The 17,448-nt window shown below is 32.9% G+C and overlaps 2 protein-coding genes across 2 annotated transcripts; one reads left to right on the top strand and one right to left on the bottom strand.

The window, feature by feature from the left end:
• The first annotated feature begins 12,320 nt into the window (after positions 1–12,320).
• LOC106778499 (seed biotin-containing protein SBP65) lies at positions 12,321–16,443 on the top strand. The gene is made up of 2 exons (XM_014666475.2): positions 12,321–13,525; positions 13,947–16,443. Exons 1-2 carry the CDS (start codon positions 12,410–12,412, stop codon positions 14,259–14,261), a joined length of 1,431 nt encoding a protein of 476 aa, XP_014521961.1. The 5' UTR covers positions 12,321–12,409; the 3' UTR covers positions 14,262–16,443.
• Positions 14,771–16,408, bottom strand: LOC106778498. Its single transcript, XM_014666474.1, is given in 4 exon segments — positions 14,771–14,982; positions 15,039–15,099; positions 15,101–15,534; positions 15,619–16,408. Coding segments are annotated over 4 exon segments (1,497 nt in total).
• Positions 16,444–17,448: the final 1,005 nt, after the last annotated feature.

Below are 17,448 nucleotides of genomic sequence, written 5' to 3'. Positions count from 1 at the left end.
TGTTCAAGGTTCCCTTGCTTGGTCTCGTGAAAGGAGAGGCTCGCGTATCGTGTGTCGATAGTCGGAGCAGACTCTCTTCGAGTTAGCAAGGTGCTCTGCCTGGTCTCGTGAAAGGAGAAGCTCGCGAATCGTTGGTCGATTGCTGGAGCGGTTCTCTTCAAGTTGGTAGAGTGTGCTCTGCCTGGTCTTGTGAAAGGAGAAGCTCGCGAATCGTTGGTCGATTGTCGGAGCGGTTCTCGTCAAGTTGGTAGAGTGGTTCTTTTCGTTCTATATTTGTTCTTTATCTTGTAATTTGTAAAACTGTTTTTTAGTGGAACTGTTAATCACTCTTTGTAGTGATTAACGACTGGACGTAGATTCTGTTGAATCGAACCAGTATAAAAATACTCGTGTGATTTTTCTATTCCCTACACTCATTTTTTTAACGCACATCAACTGTTTGGCTAATTTTCTGAAAGAAGATTATTTTTGTTAAAAAGGGCTAAAATCATTTTAACTGTGACCTATTACGCTTTACGCTCTCTGAGTATTTTTTAATCCGCTGCGCTAAACTCTTTCGAAAATTACCCCCTACGATACCAACAATTACTGTCAAACTTTCATTATAACTTGACTACACTGATTCCACCTTTGGTTGTATTCAGCGATCAGTTCCATAATGTCCTTGCTTCCTAAGTTAGACTAATGGTTCTATCTCTATGAATATTTATAAGATGACATCTAGGCCTCCTTCTCCCCCACCTGCACGTATGGATGCACCTAACTCTACGAGATTGACGTAGTCATTAATCACGACCATGCAACAACAGAACATCACGTTAGCACAATAGAATATAATAGCTCTTCAACATTTGGAGACCGCTAGGATTTCAGTAGAAACAACTCAGAAGCGGTACGTGGATTTGATATCGAAGGATGGAACTACAATTAGATCGTCCTCTTCTTCTACCTCACATCAGCAAGAATGGAGCTTAGAGGGTTTTCTACAACATCATCCGGCTAAGTTTAGTGGGAAGTGCAGTTCAAACGAGGTCGACCAATGGGTTGGAGATATGGAACGCATTTTAAATGCCAATAAGTGCTCGGAAGAGAGTCGAATGATCTAATCAGAGTATTTGTTGATTGGAGAAGCGAGCCATTAGTGGAGTAGCATGAGGATGATGTTGGAAGGAAGTGGTACACCTATCTCTTGGGAAGTATTTAAACAAGTTTTATGCCGAATACTTTTCTAACAGCGTTCAGTTAGCAAAGGAAGTGGAGTTTCTAGAATTGGTTCAAGGGAACATGTTAGTGTTCGATTATGCCGCTCGGTTTAAGCATCTTCTAAGGTTTTATACAATGACAACAAATGAAGAATGGCAATGCAGAAAGTTTGAGAAGGGATTGAGAGGGAATCTCACATCAAGTCTTTTTCACTGCCAAAGTATTGGAGAAAAACATGCTAGATGTAGAGAGACAGCAGAAACAACAACTAAATATTAGAAGACCGACTTCCTCTAGGATTAATCTCGGTCCTAGAAGAACTCCTTATGCTCGGTATTCTTCCTCAACTAAAGTATTTTTATACTTTCTTCATGCACTTCAAAAACTTCTCTTTTATCTTTTTCTATTAAAAATCAACTGACTTTTAAAAGTTGATTAAAAATTTTACAGATTTTAAAAATTATTAAAATTTAATCGATTTTTGAAAGTCTACTCAAGTTTTAAATAACTTTCAAAAACTAATTATTTTTTTTAACTAGCTTTAAACCAGATAAAAACAAGTTAAGAAAAATTCTTTAATAAATTTTCGAAAACTGATTAAGGTTTTTTATTAAAAAAATATTTTTAGTTTATCTTTTTTTGTTATTTTTTATTTAATGATAATAATAATAATCATAATAAAACATATTAAAAGAATTAAAAACAAAATTTAATATTTTAAATTAAAATCATAATAATAATCATAATAAAATCTATATTTTAATTTAATAATAAAAAACTGTTTTTTTAATTTAATAAATATTTAATTAATTTAATATTTTTTTATATAAATTTGCATACAATAAAATTTTAATTTATAAAATACTATTTTTAAAATCAAATAAATAAAACGTATTAAAAAAACTAAAAACTAAAAAAATTAAAAAGAAATATATTAACCGTATTTACGGTTAACATATTCAGTGTTAACATATTTTATTTATTTTTTAATATATTTTATTTATTTTTATTTAATAAATAATATTTTATAAATTATTAAGGTTCCTTTTACTAGAAAAAGTTATTTTAATTTATTTTTTGATTTTTTATAATAATAATAAAAAAGTAAAAAAAAGAAAACCTTAATAATTTATAACATTATTTATTAAAAAATAAATATATATTACAGAATTAAAAATAAAAAACTTTAAAAAAATATGTTAACCGTATTTAAAAATACAGTCGTATTTCCAACGGTTAACATATTTTTTAAAATTTTTTATTTTATTATTCAATATATTTTATTTATTTATTTTAAAAGATAATATTTTACAAATTAAAATACTATTATATATAAAATTATATTAAAAGTATTAAATTAATTAAATATTTATAAAATTAGAAAAAAATATTTTTTTGACTATTAAATTAAAGTAAATAATTTTTTAATTTCGTTTTTTAATTTAAAATATTAAATTTTGTTTTTATTTTTTAATATATTTTATTATTATTAATAATAAATAAAAAACAAAAAAAAAACTAAAAAAATTAAAAAAAACCTCAACCGGAATTTTTTTTTATAACTGACTTTAGACAATTTGAACTTGTTTTAACCCAGTTTTCAAAATCGATTAAAATATTTTTTTAAGAATTTTTTAATCAATTTTTAAAATTCAATTAAGAAATTTTGTAATTAGTTTTTGAAAATCAATTAAAAATATGTAAAAGTTTTAACCAGTTTTTTAAATTCGGTTGATGCATAACTAACTTAATATCTCAATTGACAAGACATTACATGAATTTTACCATTGTTAAGCAATTCTAAAACAAAATTTCACATCAAAATAAATTACAAGAGATCACATAGTATAATTTACAAAATACTTTAATAGTGTGTTTTGATGACATCATTTGAGAAAATAATTAATTTATTTGATGAATTAAAAATTGTGGATAATGATATTTAGATAATATTTTTTTGACAACATTTGAACATTGATTACGTGTCAATCTGTGATTGGTCAAAAATTACTTCACAATAATGTTTATGATTATTATTATTGATTGTGAAGTAATTTTTGACCAATCACAGGTTGACACGTAATCAATATTCATGTTGTCAAAAAAATGTTGTCTACCTATCATTCTCCATAGTTTTTTGAATAAAAAAAATAAGAAGAATATTTTGTTTGAAATTTTTAGAAAGCATTTCAATTACATAAAATAATTGAACTTAAAATTTATTCAAAGAAATTAAAATTTTTGTAAGTAATCATTTTCTCTTCATACAAACATGTACATATATCCAAAAAAATTAAATAGTTAAATATTAAATTTGATTAATATTTATTTTCTGTAAAATTTAATATTTTAAAAATAAACTTTTGCCTAAAACAATTAATTAATTTATCCAAAAAAATTAGATACAAAGTATTTTAATTCCTTTTATGCAAACAAAATATTTAAAAAATGAAATACACAAGATATACAACAAAATATGAGTTTGGATAGGGGAACATCTCATTTATCTAACATATCTCAATATATACACTTTTAAACATGTATATACATAAATTTTATTACTATTATTAGAAATAGTTATTTCATCTTCCAAAATTTTATGTATTATCACTATTATTTTATATTACCCATTTATGATCTTCATTAGATATAAAGTAATATCTATATTTATATTAGTCATATTTAATTAATTATTATTATTTTGAAAACTAATCTAATTATAACAACATTAATAATGATACCAAGATCTAATAATATTTATGTTGAATTAGGACAAAGACAACGTTAGTATAAAATTTTTGTAGTCCATTGAATCCTTCGTTCCAATTCTCTTTTATGTAATCGACTGATTGAAGTAACTTGCAGAATACACTTCGACGCTCAAATCAGAATCTTTCTCTATATTCTTTGTAGGTCTATAGTAATTTAGTTGTTATCGAGACCGAACGATTGTGATACATTTTCTTTTATGTTAACCGCTCGGTCTTTTCCACCCAATTTGACACCATACTTAATCAGTCGACTATAAGTCTATAATAACAAATAGAATTATTTATCCTGTTTAAAAAAAATATAAAATTATTCTCTAATACTAACATGTTAACCTTTTCTCACTAAAAGTCACTATTATAGTTCTAGGTATAATTTCTTTTATTAAAACCGTTGTTATTACTTAAGTAACATTTAGGGACCGCAAGTTTTGTGAAGAACACTTTTCTTAATCCAATACAAAAACTTAAACATATAGTAATCTCTTAACTGAAATAAATTCTTTAAAAACGCTCATCTTCATATTTAAAATACTTTTAATATTTTAAGGATTATTTTTTTCATAAAAAATTATAAGGATTCATTATGTGGTATTTTTCACTCCTTGTCTTACTTTAAACATAAAACATTAGCCTAAACATTATTCTCTAAATATTTTAGGAATTGTATCATCACTTCTCTCTCCACAGCGTAAACAAATATGAAAAATAAGGCATATGCTCCATATATATATATATTATGAATGATATAAGATTATGAATGTATTTTAGAAAGAATGGAATTGAAGTGAATTCATATTTACATCCAACAAGGAACTCAAGTTGGGCTTTTCTTCCAGCATCCTCTAAATAAAAAATTATTAATTTTACTTCGTCCGAGTCAAAACCTTAAATATATTACACCATGCTTCGTGTACCTCCATATTCTGTGTCCCTCTATACCTTATTTGGTCTTACTTTTGGAATCTGAAATATATATATATATATAAATTGAATTTAGTTTTTCGGAAAACGTTTTTAGATTCAAAAATATCTTTTGAAATATTTAATTTGAAATACATTTTTTTATACTTTTTATATTAAGTGTTTTAAAAGTATTTTTCAATCTAAAAATACTTTTCAAAATACTCAATCCAAAATATAAAGACAGTTTTTCAATTAAATATTTTAGAAAGTATTTTTAAATTTAAAAATATCTTTTTAAACATTTAATATCCTTTTTAAGATAAGAGATTTATTAAAACTTAAAATCCTAATTATATGTGTAACTTACAATTCGAGATTACTATACTGATTTTCCACCACTCCAAGCATATGTCAAAATCATTCAAACTGCTTAAGCTTTAATGTTTTTATCGTCATATAGGTTAATTGTTCTTCAGAACAACAATAACTAAGAGAAACAACTTAATCTTTCACTAAATTTTTGAGAAATGAAACCCTATTACAATGGAAGATATGATTCTTAGATAACTAAATAGTAAATTTATTATCACATAGAATTTCTATGGAATCCTTTTCTTTTTATCTAAGATGTTCAAAAATTCTACAAAGCCAAATACTAGATGTCGCAACCAGAGTCGCGACGGAACGACGATCCAAAAAGAAAACAAGTTTTGAAAAAGAGATTTTGGAGTCGCCACCATAGTTTATTCTGAAAAACTACGGAAAACCATAAAATGATAAAGCATGGTCCACGAAAATCAAAGATTGGGTCCAGGAGTCGGTTACGTGTAGGGAAGGTATTAGTCGGTTACGTGGTTTTCAAAATGTTTAACTATCCCCAAAAAAAGACATTATAAAGAAACAAAATATATTTTTTAGTTTTTTAGGAAATAGCTCAGAGAATTTGTATGGAAAATATTTGGATTTTTGGGAAGTGAACTTGACAAGGACTTGCATTGCTCCTACGTATCTCCACTTTAGGATGGAGAATCAAGGATCACGTAGTTCTGGCAGAAAGGTTGTTTGTTGTTTGAAAATATGGATGTTTTATATTTTAGGTATTTTTATGTAAGGAAGAAGAAAAAGTTTTCTAGCACAAGGACGATGCGAGCGATCACACATGTGCTTAAACCTTTAAAATATTTTTTAATTATTTTTATAAAAAGGAAGAAAAGGTTTTCTAGCATAAGGACGATGCGTGCGATCACATATGTGCTTAAACCTTTAAAATATTTTTGATTATTTTTATAAAAAGGAAGAAAAAGTTTTCTAGCACAAGGACGATGCGTGCAATCATGTGCTTAAACCCTTAAAATATTTTGATTATTTTTATAAAAAAGAAGAAAAGGTTTTATAGCACAAGGACGATGCGTGCGATCACACATGTGCNAGAAAAGGTTTTATAGCACAAGGACGATGCGTGCGATCACACATGTGCTTAAACCCTTAAAATATTTTGATTACTTTTAGAAAAAGAGAAGAAAAAGTTTTCTAGCACAAGCACGATGCGTGCGCACATGTGCTTAAACCCTCAAAATATTTTTTATTATTTTTAGAAAAAGAGATGAAAAGGTTTTAGCACAAGGACAATGCGTACGATCATACACGTGCTTTAACCTTTAAAATATTCAAGAACCATTTTTGATTTTATAATTTTATCATTTTTATATTTTGTAGTTTTATAAATTTTGCCTAATTTATTATATGAAAATAATTTTTTAAAATGAAATAAGACCATATTTAGTTTTTAAACAAAAGAAGAATTTTAAACCCTACGAGCTATGAAAATCTATTTTTTCCAGTTTTTTAATTTTAATAACTACATAAATATTTAAAAATAAAATAAAAGTCTAAAACAAAATGAAGGCATATTAGCATAACAATAAAATAATAGCATAATAGTAAAATAAATTATACAAATAAAATGCATGAGTGATGGACAAACAACATAGCATGAGTTAATATACCAGGGTTGCGTAAAGTAACATAAACAAACAAATAAAAAGTAAATATAATGAAACCAAAGATTAAAACCAAACTGGTGAAGAAAAGTTTGAAAGGCTATGACCAAATCCAAATATGATAAAATGTAATAAACATAAATATGAAGATAAAAAATAAAAAATCAAAATAAAAATGAATGAGAAAATAAACAAAATAAGACAAGATAACTAGGCAGAAAAAGAAAAGAAACCACACAACAAAGAAGGAAAAGGGCTGGGCCCAAAGTTTCTTACCAACCAGAAAGCTCTCTTTCTCTTTTTTTTTTTTCTGTTCCCTTATGCTCTCTTTCCGAAATTCAATTCTTTTTTTCCTCCAAATTCCCCCCTCTTTTTTTACCAGGTGCATATTTATATACACACATTTGTAATATTATTGTGATCTTGTCTTAATGGTGAATTAATTGTCAATTAGCAAAATAGGAAAGAAATAGTCTTGATTGAAGAAAAATAATTGTCAGAAAATTATCCAAACGAAATCATATTTTTCTCTTTAGGAAGAAACTGAATGCATCAATCAATATATTATTTTTAATTATTGCTTGTAATTATTGCCGTAATGTTGATTCAAACTATTACTAAATAAAACAAGATTTCAAAATTATTCTAAAGTGATCTTTCATGCATTAAGGAAGATTATTTTAATATTTTTCCTTTACCCACCATTAATTATTACTCTCTTATTCCTTAATTTTAATCATTTACTTTCTCGGACGAAATTGGGTATTGACACTAGAACTGTAAAAACGAGTCACCCGGCCCAACCCACCACGGGTTGGCCACTTAGTGAGTCAACCCAACTCGACTCATTTATTAGCGAGCCAAAAAAATTCAAACCTGGTCCGACCCACCACGGGTTGGTGAGTAAACGGGTTGGCTCACTGGCTCACTTAATTACAATTTTTTAAATAAAAAATTACAAACTTTCTATAATTCAAATCTAAACAAATTTCACCCCAAGTTTTACAACAAACATGGGTGTTTAATTAATTTTGAAAATAGGGAACTTAAATAATATTTTAAGCAAAAAAATAATAATAAATATTTTTTCATAAAATTAAAATTAAATTTTAATAAAATAAAATTACGTAGGTAGTTTGGTGGGCCAACCCGGCCCACCACGGGTTCAACCCGTATGAGCCGGGTTTAAATGAGTCAGGTTAAAATCTGACCCGCATAAAAAAATACAATTTTTTCAAACTCAACCCGACCTGAACCCGTGGTGGGCCGGGTTGACCTGCGGGTTGTGACCCATTTTGACAGTTCTACCAAATACATTAACATGCACATAATGCTACAACAATATACTCAGCCTCTATTGTAGACAAACTCACCACATGCTTCTTTGAGACCCATAAGACAACTCAAGTGCTTATTATAAAAACTACAACAGATGTACTTCTTTTGTCATCTAAGTCTCATACATAATTGTTGTCATTATAAGCTGTAAGACTTGTCTTTCTTCCTTATTGATAAAGGATACCATAATCAGTACTGCCTTTGAGATATCTCAAGATTATCTTGATTGCATCCCAATGTGGCTCTTTTGGATTAATCATGTATATACTAATTAAGCTTACCCCATACATTAGATATGACCAAGTAACAATGAGGTACATGAGACTGCCTATTACTTGTTTAAACTTTGTAGCATCTATTAAGACTCTTTCACCATCTCTAGATATTGTTGTTCTTCATACGATGGGATTCTGTACTGAGTTACTTGTCATATTGAACCGAGCCAATATCTCCCGAGCGTATCGCCTTTGACATATAAAGATTCCTGCATTTCTTTGTACAACTTCTATTATGAGAAAATATCTCATTTTTCTAAGATCAGTCATGTCAAACTCTAGTTTCACTGAACCTTTAAATATTACCCTGAATTCTTTTGGTGAATAAAGTGTGTCACTTGAACATCGGTTGAATTGTTCTTTGGAAAAATATGCGTCAATTTTACTATACCAAGCTCGTGGGGCTTGTTTCAATCCATATAGAGTTTTTCGGAGTTGGTAAATTTAAGTTTCTCTACCTTTCTGTATGAAACCTGTTGGTTGTTCTACATATACCTCTTCTTGAATATCACCATGCAAGAATGCACTCTTTATATCAAATTGAAATACATCTCATGCATTTTGAGTAACTAATGTTAATAGCAATCTCATTGTATCAAGTCTAACAACTGGTGCAAATACCTTTGTATAATCTATTCCATACCTTTAAGCATAGCCTTTGGCCACCTTTCTGGCTTTGTATTTCTTTACATGACCATGTTAATTAAGTTTGGTCTTAAAAACCCATTTAATGTCAATATGCATAACCCTTGTTGGTGGATCTACGAGTTGTCATGTATCATTTTTCTCAATTGCCTCAATTTCAGCCTACATTATTTTTCTCCATTATTGACTTTTCCATGCTTCTTCAGAAGATCGAGGATGTACATTTTCGATCAACATCATTACTAGCAACCCGTTATCTTCTTCAACTAACAAGTTAGTATCATAATCAACCATCCATGTAGGAGGTCTTCGGGTTCTAATTTCCCTTCATTCATCTAGAGATTCAATGTGTTTTGAGTTTGATTCTGTTATGCTTGGATCTACATCAAGACTAGTTGTTGCTTCCTGTGATGCACACTCATATTCAAAATTTTCGTCTTCTCTAGTGGCCTTATCTTCCCAATAAAGAGTAGTAACCTTGTTGTCCACATAATCATCTTGCCAATTCTAGCCATTTTCCTCTTGAATACAACGTTCTTGCTAAGTATAACCATTTATGTAACATGGTTAAACAATTTGTAGGCTTTAGATTCATCACTTTCCCCTAAGAAAACACATTTCTTGCTTTTGTCATCCAACTTTCTTTTGTTCTGATTTGGAATTTGGGCATGTGTAATACATCCAAATGTTTGAAAGTAATCCACACAAAGTTTTAATCTACTTCATTTCTCCTATGGTGTTTGTTGATCTACTGTTAATGTAGGGCTCCTATTTTGGACATGTACATACCACCAGTCTGCTTCAGGCCAAAAGGACTTGGGAACTTGTCTTTCATATAAAACGTCATGTACTGACCGCATTCAAAATGGTGCGGTTTTTCTGTTTAGCGACTCCATTCTATTACAGGCTATAAGTAGTAGTTAATTTCCTGGATATGTCTTATTTAGTGAAGAAATAAGCAAATTTCTTAGATGTGTGAATTCCCCACCTTTATCAGTTCTAAGACAAGTGATGAAGGCACTAACTTCCTTCTCAACATAGACCTTGAATATTTTGAAAGTAATGAATGTTTTGGATTTCTCATGTAAGAAATAAACCCAAGCTTAGCGTGAATAGTCGTCAATAAAACTTATAAAGTACCTTTTGTTACTATGAGGATGGTGAAATCGAACCACATATATCAACATGGATCAGTTGCAATTTTGTGGAAGCTCACCATGGGCTATACTTTGGTAGAGCATCTCTGTGATGTTTACCAACAAGGAAAATGTTGCAGATTTCTTTGGTTGGTTTTAAATATGGTAATCTAATTACCATTTGTTTATTTGCACGTGCTTCAAGACCTCTGAAATTAAAATGTCCAAACCGTTGATGCCATAAGTGTGTTTTTGTTTCTAAAATTTCTTCAATTTGATGGCAGCTGAAGTGTGAGGAAATTAGTGGAGTTGTTAGATATACATCTGGTTTCCCTTCATATTAGTGTACAGAATGAGGTCTTGTTATAGATGGAATACTTTTAACATGTCGTTCTGAATTAGAATAGATACACCTTTCTCTTATAGTTGAACTAAGCTCAAGATATTAGTCTTAAGTTCAGACACATAATATACATCTGATATAATATGAGGGGTGCCATTAATTTTGATTCAAACACTCATTCTTGTAGTGACAACCAACATTTTTTCATTGCCAAGTTTAACTATTTTTTTAATTCCTTCTTCATGCACCTTTGTGAACCACAATCTATTTCCAGTCAAATGATTATTGTAACTGGAGTTTAGGAACCAATCCTCTTTGTGTACTATTTGTGTTCCTCATATGCAACCAACAAAACTTCTTCCTCTTCCTTTATGGCTTCCATGTAATGAGTCTTTTTTTCAAATTTTGGACAATTATATTGGTAATAACTTAATTTGTGACCATGAAAACACTCAATCAGTGCTTTATTCACCGTATATCTTCCAAGTCCTCTTCCATATCCATGAACACTCCTACCACAACCTTGTCCTGTTATAGGTTTATTACCATGAACAATTTTCAGTACCTCTCTTCAGATGGAAATTCCTGTATCCTTTTCTCATGCACGAGTAGGCTTCCATGGAGTTCATCAAGATTGAGTATGGTTAGACCATTGGATTCCTTAATTGAACATATGATGTAATTGAACTTCAGAGTTAGCGATTTGAGAATTTTGTTAACCACCATGCTCATGCTTATCACATTGCCATTGGATTTCACATAATTAACAATGTTGAGCGTACGACCCGTGCTTCACTCTTGTGGATCCTTAATATTTTTGTTGCATGGACTGTCATATGACTTGTGATGTGCTCTTGTCCAATATTGTTTCAAGAATTTCCCTCACAATAACTCTTTACTTCGTAAAAAGTTTTCTAGTCCAAAAATCATAATGACTACCAAATTTTAGGATGGTTGGTTGGTTGAATAAACTTTCACTATGTATCTCTCACACTATTTTTTTTTTCTAGTACTCATTCTTGAATTTTATTCAAATGAAAACAAGGCATATATAGCCTATACACAAACGAATCTGTACTGCTACAACGTGTTAGGCAATTACAAATATATAAATGCCACTTAATAAAGACTAATTTTTTCTTTAATATATGAGATTTATTAAAATGTAAAAGCCTAAGTAACAAAAACGTAGGAGATGGAGGTGCACGAACCACTATTGTAGAAAGAAACAAGAGATAAAAGTGCAAAAAGACACAAGGACTCTAAGAGGGAAAAAGGTGCAAGAACTCGGAGGTATAGAAAATCATGAATGCAGGAGAGAAGTGCAAGAACTCGAAGAGATGATTGGAGGTGCAAGAACACATGACTGAGAGGAGAAAATGAAAAGAAATTTTGATTTAAAGGGATAAAGTTTGTATATTTCATTTTAGGGGGTGCATTAAGGAAACATGGGACAGGAAGAAAAGCCCCACAAATGAAACCCAATACGAGGCAGCTATTAAAGTTGCCACGTGTCTCAAACATAGAACTCTCTAACACCTTCTCTAGGCCCTGTAATCCAGATCTTCATTATTCCTCTGTTCATCTCAGGTGTTGTTGTAGCACCCTTACACGTTGCACTTCCTATTACACTTTTTACACATGTCCTCTTCCATGCAAACCCATCACCTCCACCTCTTCCTCTTCTTCTTTTTAACAACATGCATTCCCTTCTACACCTCACAATCTGCATTCTACTGCCACATTACACCACTTCAACAAAACTACTTACCAAACACCAATACACAACAACAACATGGCTTCTCAACAGTTGACTCGAAGAGAAAACACCACCACCCTTGACAAAGACACGGTTCCCAATATGGCTACCCACTTTGAGAACCTTGCAGAGAAAGCCATTGGGGATGTTGGTGGACGTCGGAAAGTGAAGGGTGAGGGTCCCAAAGAGATGGTAAGTGACCATGCTGCAAATGTAGTTGGAAACGAAGAAAGAGAAGGTTATGGCGGTGTTCGTGATTTTGGGAAGTTCCAAATGAAAACTGAAGGGGGAGAAGGAAGAGGGAATAAGGATAGGGAAGAACTGGAAACACGAACCAGGGAGGTTAAAGGAAGAACGCAAAGAAGAAGAGAAAATGAAGGACAAGTAGTGGCAGAGAAAGGAAGAGGAGTAAAACTTGGTGCTAGTGCAACCGCAGCTAATGCTAGTACTTTGGAAAAAGGTGATAGTAATACTCGGAGACCAAGAGAAGAGAGTGAAAATGAAATATCTACGTTGGAGCAGGTTTCCAACAGCAGAGATCACGATTCGAAAGACCTGAAGAAGAGGTACGAGAGAGCGAAGCAAGCAGCGAGCGAAACACTCAAGAGTACAGCTCAAATCGCAACACAAGCGAAGGACGCAACGATTGAGAAGGGTCAACAAGGCTGTGCTGTAACCAAAGACACCATTTCAAGTGCCGCAAATACCGTTTCGGAAAAAACTGCGCCGATGGCAGAGAAGGCCAAAGGGTATACATTTCAAGTGGCGGAGAAGGCCAAGAGTGCAGGAGGCACGACAGCGAGATACGTCGGAGAGAAAGCTGCTCAAGCAAAAGATGTTGCCGTGGAAGGTGGGAAGAGTGCGGCGGGGTATGCTGCGAAGGTGGCTGCGGATTTGAAGGACAGGGCCCCGGTGGTGGGGTGGGCGGCGGCACATTTTTCGACGGAGATGACGGTGGAGGGAACGAAGGTCGCAGCCCACGTGGTTGAGGGGGCGGCAGGGTATGCGGGGCAAAAGGCAGCTGAACTTACTTCAAAGTCAGTAGGTGCTGTTAAAGTTTTGGCTGCTTCAGCTGGTGAGTCTGCTAAGGGATACACTGCAAGGAAGAAAGAAGAGGCACAGAAGGAATTGGAGGCCAAAAGAGCATCTCAGGTTCATTCAATATAATTACTCTTATTCGCTTTATACCATCCTAAAATCTAATTTAGCCTAAAAAATCAGTTTATATAGGGTCAGGTTCTCCATAATCATGTTATCATATATTCTATGTAAGGTTGAGGTTCTCATTCAATCAAAATTAGTTTTTTTAGTTCAATAGTCTGCGTTAGCCATTTTACGTTAGTAGTACTGATTTCTAGTCAGAATTGGTACTGTTTTGGTTATGCTCAAAACATAGACAGAGTTTTAGATGTTTATGATACTGTTTTATAATCTGGTATCTCTACCAGATACCAGATATAGACAGATGAACTTTGCAAAGCTCATGAATCTGAATGTAGAACCAAGATACTTGATCAAGAACAAGTTATTAGTAATAATCAACTATGTACTGAGAATTGGTACTTTGATTTAGTTAGCAGAAGAGAGGCAATCGGAAGGAATGGGCGAAACTGTAATCCAGAATGCAGAAAAGCCAAATGAAGGTGGAGGAAGCTCTGAGAAGGAGGGAACTGGAAGCGATGTGCTGACAGCAATAGGCGAAACAGTGAGCAACGTTGGGGCGAATGTGAAGAAAGCATTTGATGGAGGGAGCGAAGAAGAAAGCGGAAGTGAGACAAGTGGAGGGCAAGAAGAAGGAAAGGATGTGAGTGGTCAAACATTGAAAATCACTGATGAGAAGTTGGGTGGTTCCGAACAGAGAGGAGCCGTTAGAACACTTCTCTGGTAACTGATCGTGCCAAACATGATGGGTGCTTGACTTGAGCTGAGTCTACGTCAGCGTATTTTAAGGTTTAGTTTTATGCCATGGTCTCTGTAATTTCCATGTTTTCGGTTTGTTCTATGACATTTTGTGACTGAATAAGAATCTCCTTTCTGAGATGATCAAGAACTGTCAAAATATGCGTGTGGTTTCCTAAGCATGCAGAATAACGTGCTACAAAAATACTAGAAGAGTTCTCCAAGTATCATTCATCCATGGTTTAAACATATTTTACAACCTGCAATCGAATATCAATTAAAGTTCCTTGTTGTATTCATGGTTACCATTAGTTGAAAATTATCTTATTTTAAAGAGAGACAGTGAGAATGAACTGGAAAAGAAAGCAGAAGGAAGGAATTCAGATTAATGTACAAGTTCTTGTGTATTAAACAAGAATAATAATTATTAGTTGAAACCCTGTTCAAGTGAAACAGAGAACTAATGAATACTTGCCTTTCACCATGTTTTTGAGGCTTTCAAGAGTCCCAAATGGGGCCAAAGGCAGGGATGTTAGCCCTCTTGCATGCCCTAAGGACGTCTCTACTGCCTTCAGGGTTGCTTGTAACAATAACAACTTCGACATTCCACCTAACGGCAGCATCCACGGTCATCTCAGCTACATTGGGACGACCAGAAAGTGCTGTGTCATGAACCATAACTTTCTCTTTCGGGTATTTTTTGACCAATTCTGTTATCTCCTTTCCAAAGTTCAGTTCAATATCCTTGGCCACCCAAATCAGGTACACATCAGCTTTACTAGGCTGCAAAAGAAATGATAAGAACACACAAATCCCTGATCCCGTGGCAACCAACAACACCCTTTGATACAAATTTACTAGGTAAGGCAAGCCTGCAAAATGCATGGTTCGGACCCAAAGATGCTTTGGTGGGGTACTAACCAAAGACTTCGTGAAGTCACCAACTGCTCCAGCAAGCATCATGTGCTCTTTCTTTCCATCAGATATGATCCCAAAGGCATGCCATTCTGACAAGGGTGAAGGACTCACTCTACCTAGTAAACCTGCTTTGACACCCCCTTCAAACCTGATGATTGAGGCGTGGCTCGATGGAGCTGATACACAAACTTGCACCTTTCTTACACTCAGCCAAGGAATGATGATGAGAATTGTGATAACTAAAGTGAACCAGAACTCTTGCTTCTTGACCACCTGAGACATGGTCAAGTCATAGGTTTGTGAGCTAGGTTCATAGCTTTTGGAGAGGAAAATGAATAGCCAGAGAAGGAGGAGAGCCATCCATCCAGCAAAACGGTGGATTCTCTCAAAAGCATTGTGATGAAGATGGCGGACAAGAGGAAAAGCTGCTAGGGAAGAGAGTAGAATGAGTGAGAAGATGGTGAAAGCAACTCCAATAATCTCTGGGGAAGTTTTGTCTTTGTTTTTCAAAGTAAGAACTAGGGAATAAACAATCCAGGCCATAGAAGAAACTCCACAACCACTATGGATTCCTCCAACACTTTGAAGGAACGAAGTGGTGGCAGTTTTGATTCCAAGAGAAACACAAGGCCTCCCAATGATCTTCACAGCCAACCAGAAAACAACTCTCAAAACTGCTTCACTTCTACACAGTGTTAGAGCCAGAATGTTCCCAATAGAGAACAGTGTAGCTCTTGTCTTGGCATAAGGGAAATACCCTGCTGTTGAAAGAGCCAACGCCACCAAATTCAAGGCCATGCAAACCATAAATAGCCCTTTGTAGAATGTGAACCCTTGATCCAGCAGAATTATGGACAGCCTTGACCTCTTTGGTGGATCAGTTCTTGAAAGCAGCTTCTGCACCTTAACACCATTAGTTTTGTCTGATTTTTCTATATCTTGAAGTTCAGCTATGAACTCAAGCTCAACATCACTAGCATCAATGTCAATGTCACAGAAGTGGCTGCTGCCCCTGCTCCTTGTTGGACTGATTGTTTGAGGCTGAGGAAGAACTTTGAATGAATTTGTTCGAGTCCATGGAAGCCAAAGCCAAGTTCTAATTTGTTCATGCTTTGTTGGTGATACAATTGCAAAAGGATTCCTTCTATTAGGATTGATTTCAAAGGCTACCCCGCGACAACTAGAAAACCTGGCTATCTTTATCTCTGTGTTTTCCATTGCTTCCATATGAATCGATAACCTATTGGGTTGAATGTAGAAATGATAAATAGATAATATCATAATCCATTGCTGCAATAGTTGGTGGAATTCCTTAAGAGGGTTGCATGTTAGCTCCTACACAAGCCAGGCTTATAACGTGTATGTAAATAAAATAGTATGCAAAAACCACTTACGTGAAATTCTCTTAATTATACAAAATATTATTATATAATTAAGTCATTATATATTAAAAGCTGTAATGTAGAGTTGAAGATTCATTTGAAATAGAACATAATAATGTTATCATCATGAACCAACCGTGATCTCAAAATTCAATCTTATCTAATAGTATTTAACTATCATCCTAATTAAGGTCAATGCTTAACGAAGTAGATGCGATGATAATTGTTGTTATAGCAAGGTGTGTGTGGTTGGAACTCTTGTTTGTTAGTCATTCATAGTATAGTAATCTTTTGGAAATAAGCACAAAACAGTTTTAAGATGATTTGATATCAAGAAAAAATATTAATAAAATGAGACCATGCTGCACTAATTAGTAGCAGTTTAATTAATTTCGTTATGTTGACGTTACTATATTACTGCTTGTTCAAACATCATGATGATGATGATGATGATAAGCTCTTCCTTTGTACACAGTTTTTCTCTGACAAAATAAACAATAGCCACATTGACTGCACGTTCGAATGTGCTAGAGAAAAAAAATTTCTTAAACCTATTATATACCAACCAAATCTCTGTGATATAGTGGGTGAGGTCCTATGAACTTAGCATTATTGTTGGCCATAACCATAGGAGATACAAATTCTTCCACTTTACATTATAACATTTTCCGACATATGATACAAACAAAGGAATCTAATTACAGACAATTATTTGAGCCTCAAGCATCAGTTTGTCGAAAATTACATATTATTAGTTTTTTTTTTTTTTTTTTCGGATGTTACATAAGATGCATCTAAGAGTGGTAAAGGCAGACTCACCTAGAACTACAACAGACATTACAAGCAAGCTTACAGTAAGAACTTCATAAATACTAG

Source organism: Vigna radiata, unplaced genomic scaffold (assembly GCF_000741045.1).
Source record: "Vigna radiata var. radiata cultivar VC1973A unplaced genomic scaffold, Vradiata_ver6 scaffold_23, whole genome shotgun sequence".
In the NCBI taxonomy this organism is placed as follows: Eukaryota; Viridiplantae; Streptophyta; class Magnoliopsida; order Fabales; family Fabaceae; genus Vigna; species Vigna radiata.
The sequence above is the reverse complement of the archived record's forward strand: the minus strand, read 5'-3'. Positions and strand labels throughout refer to the sequence as shown.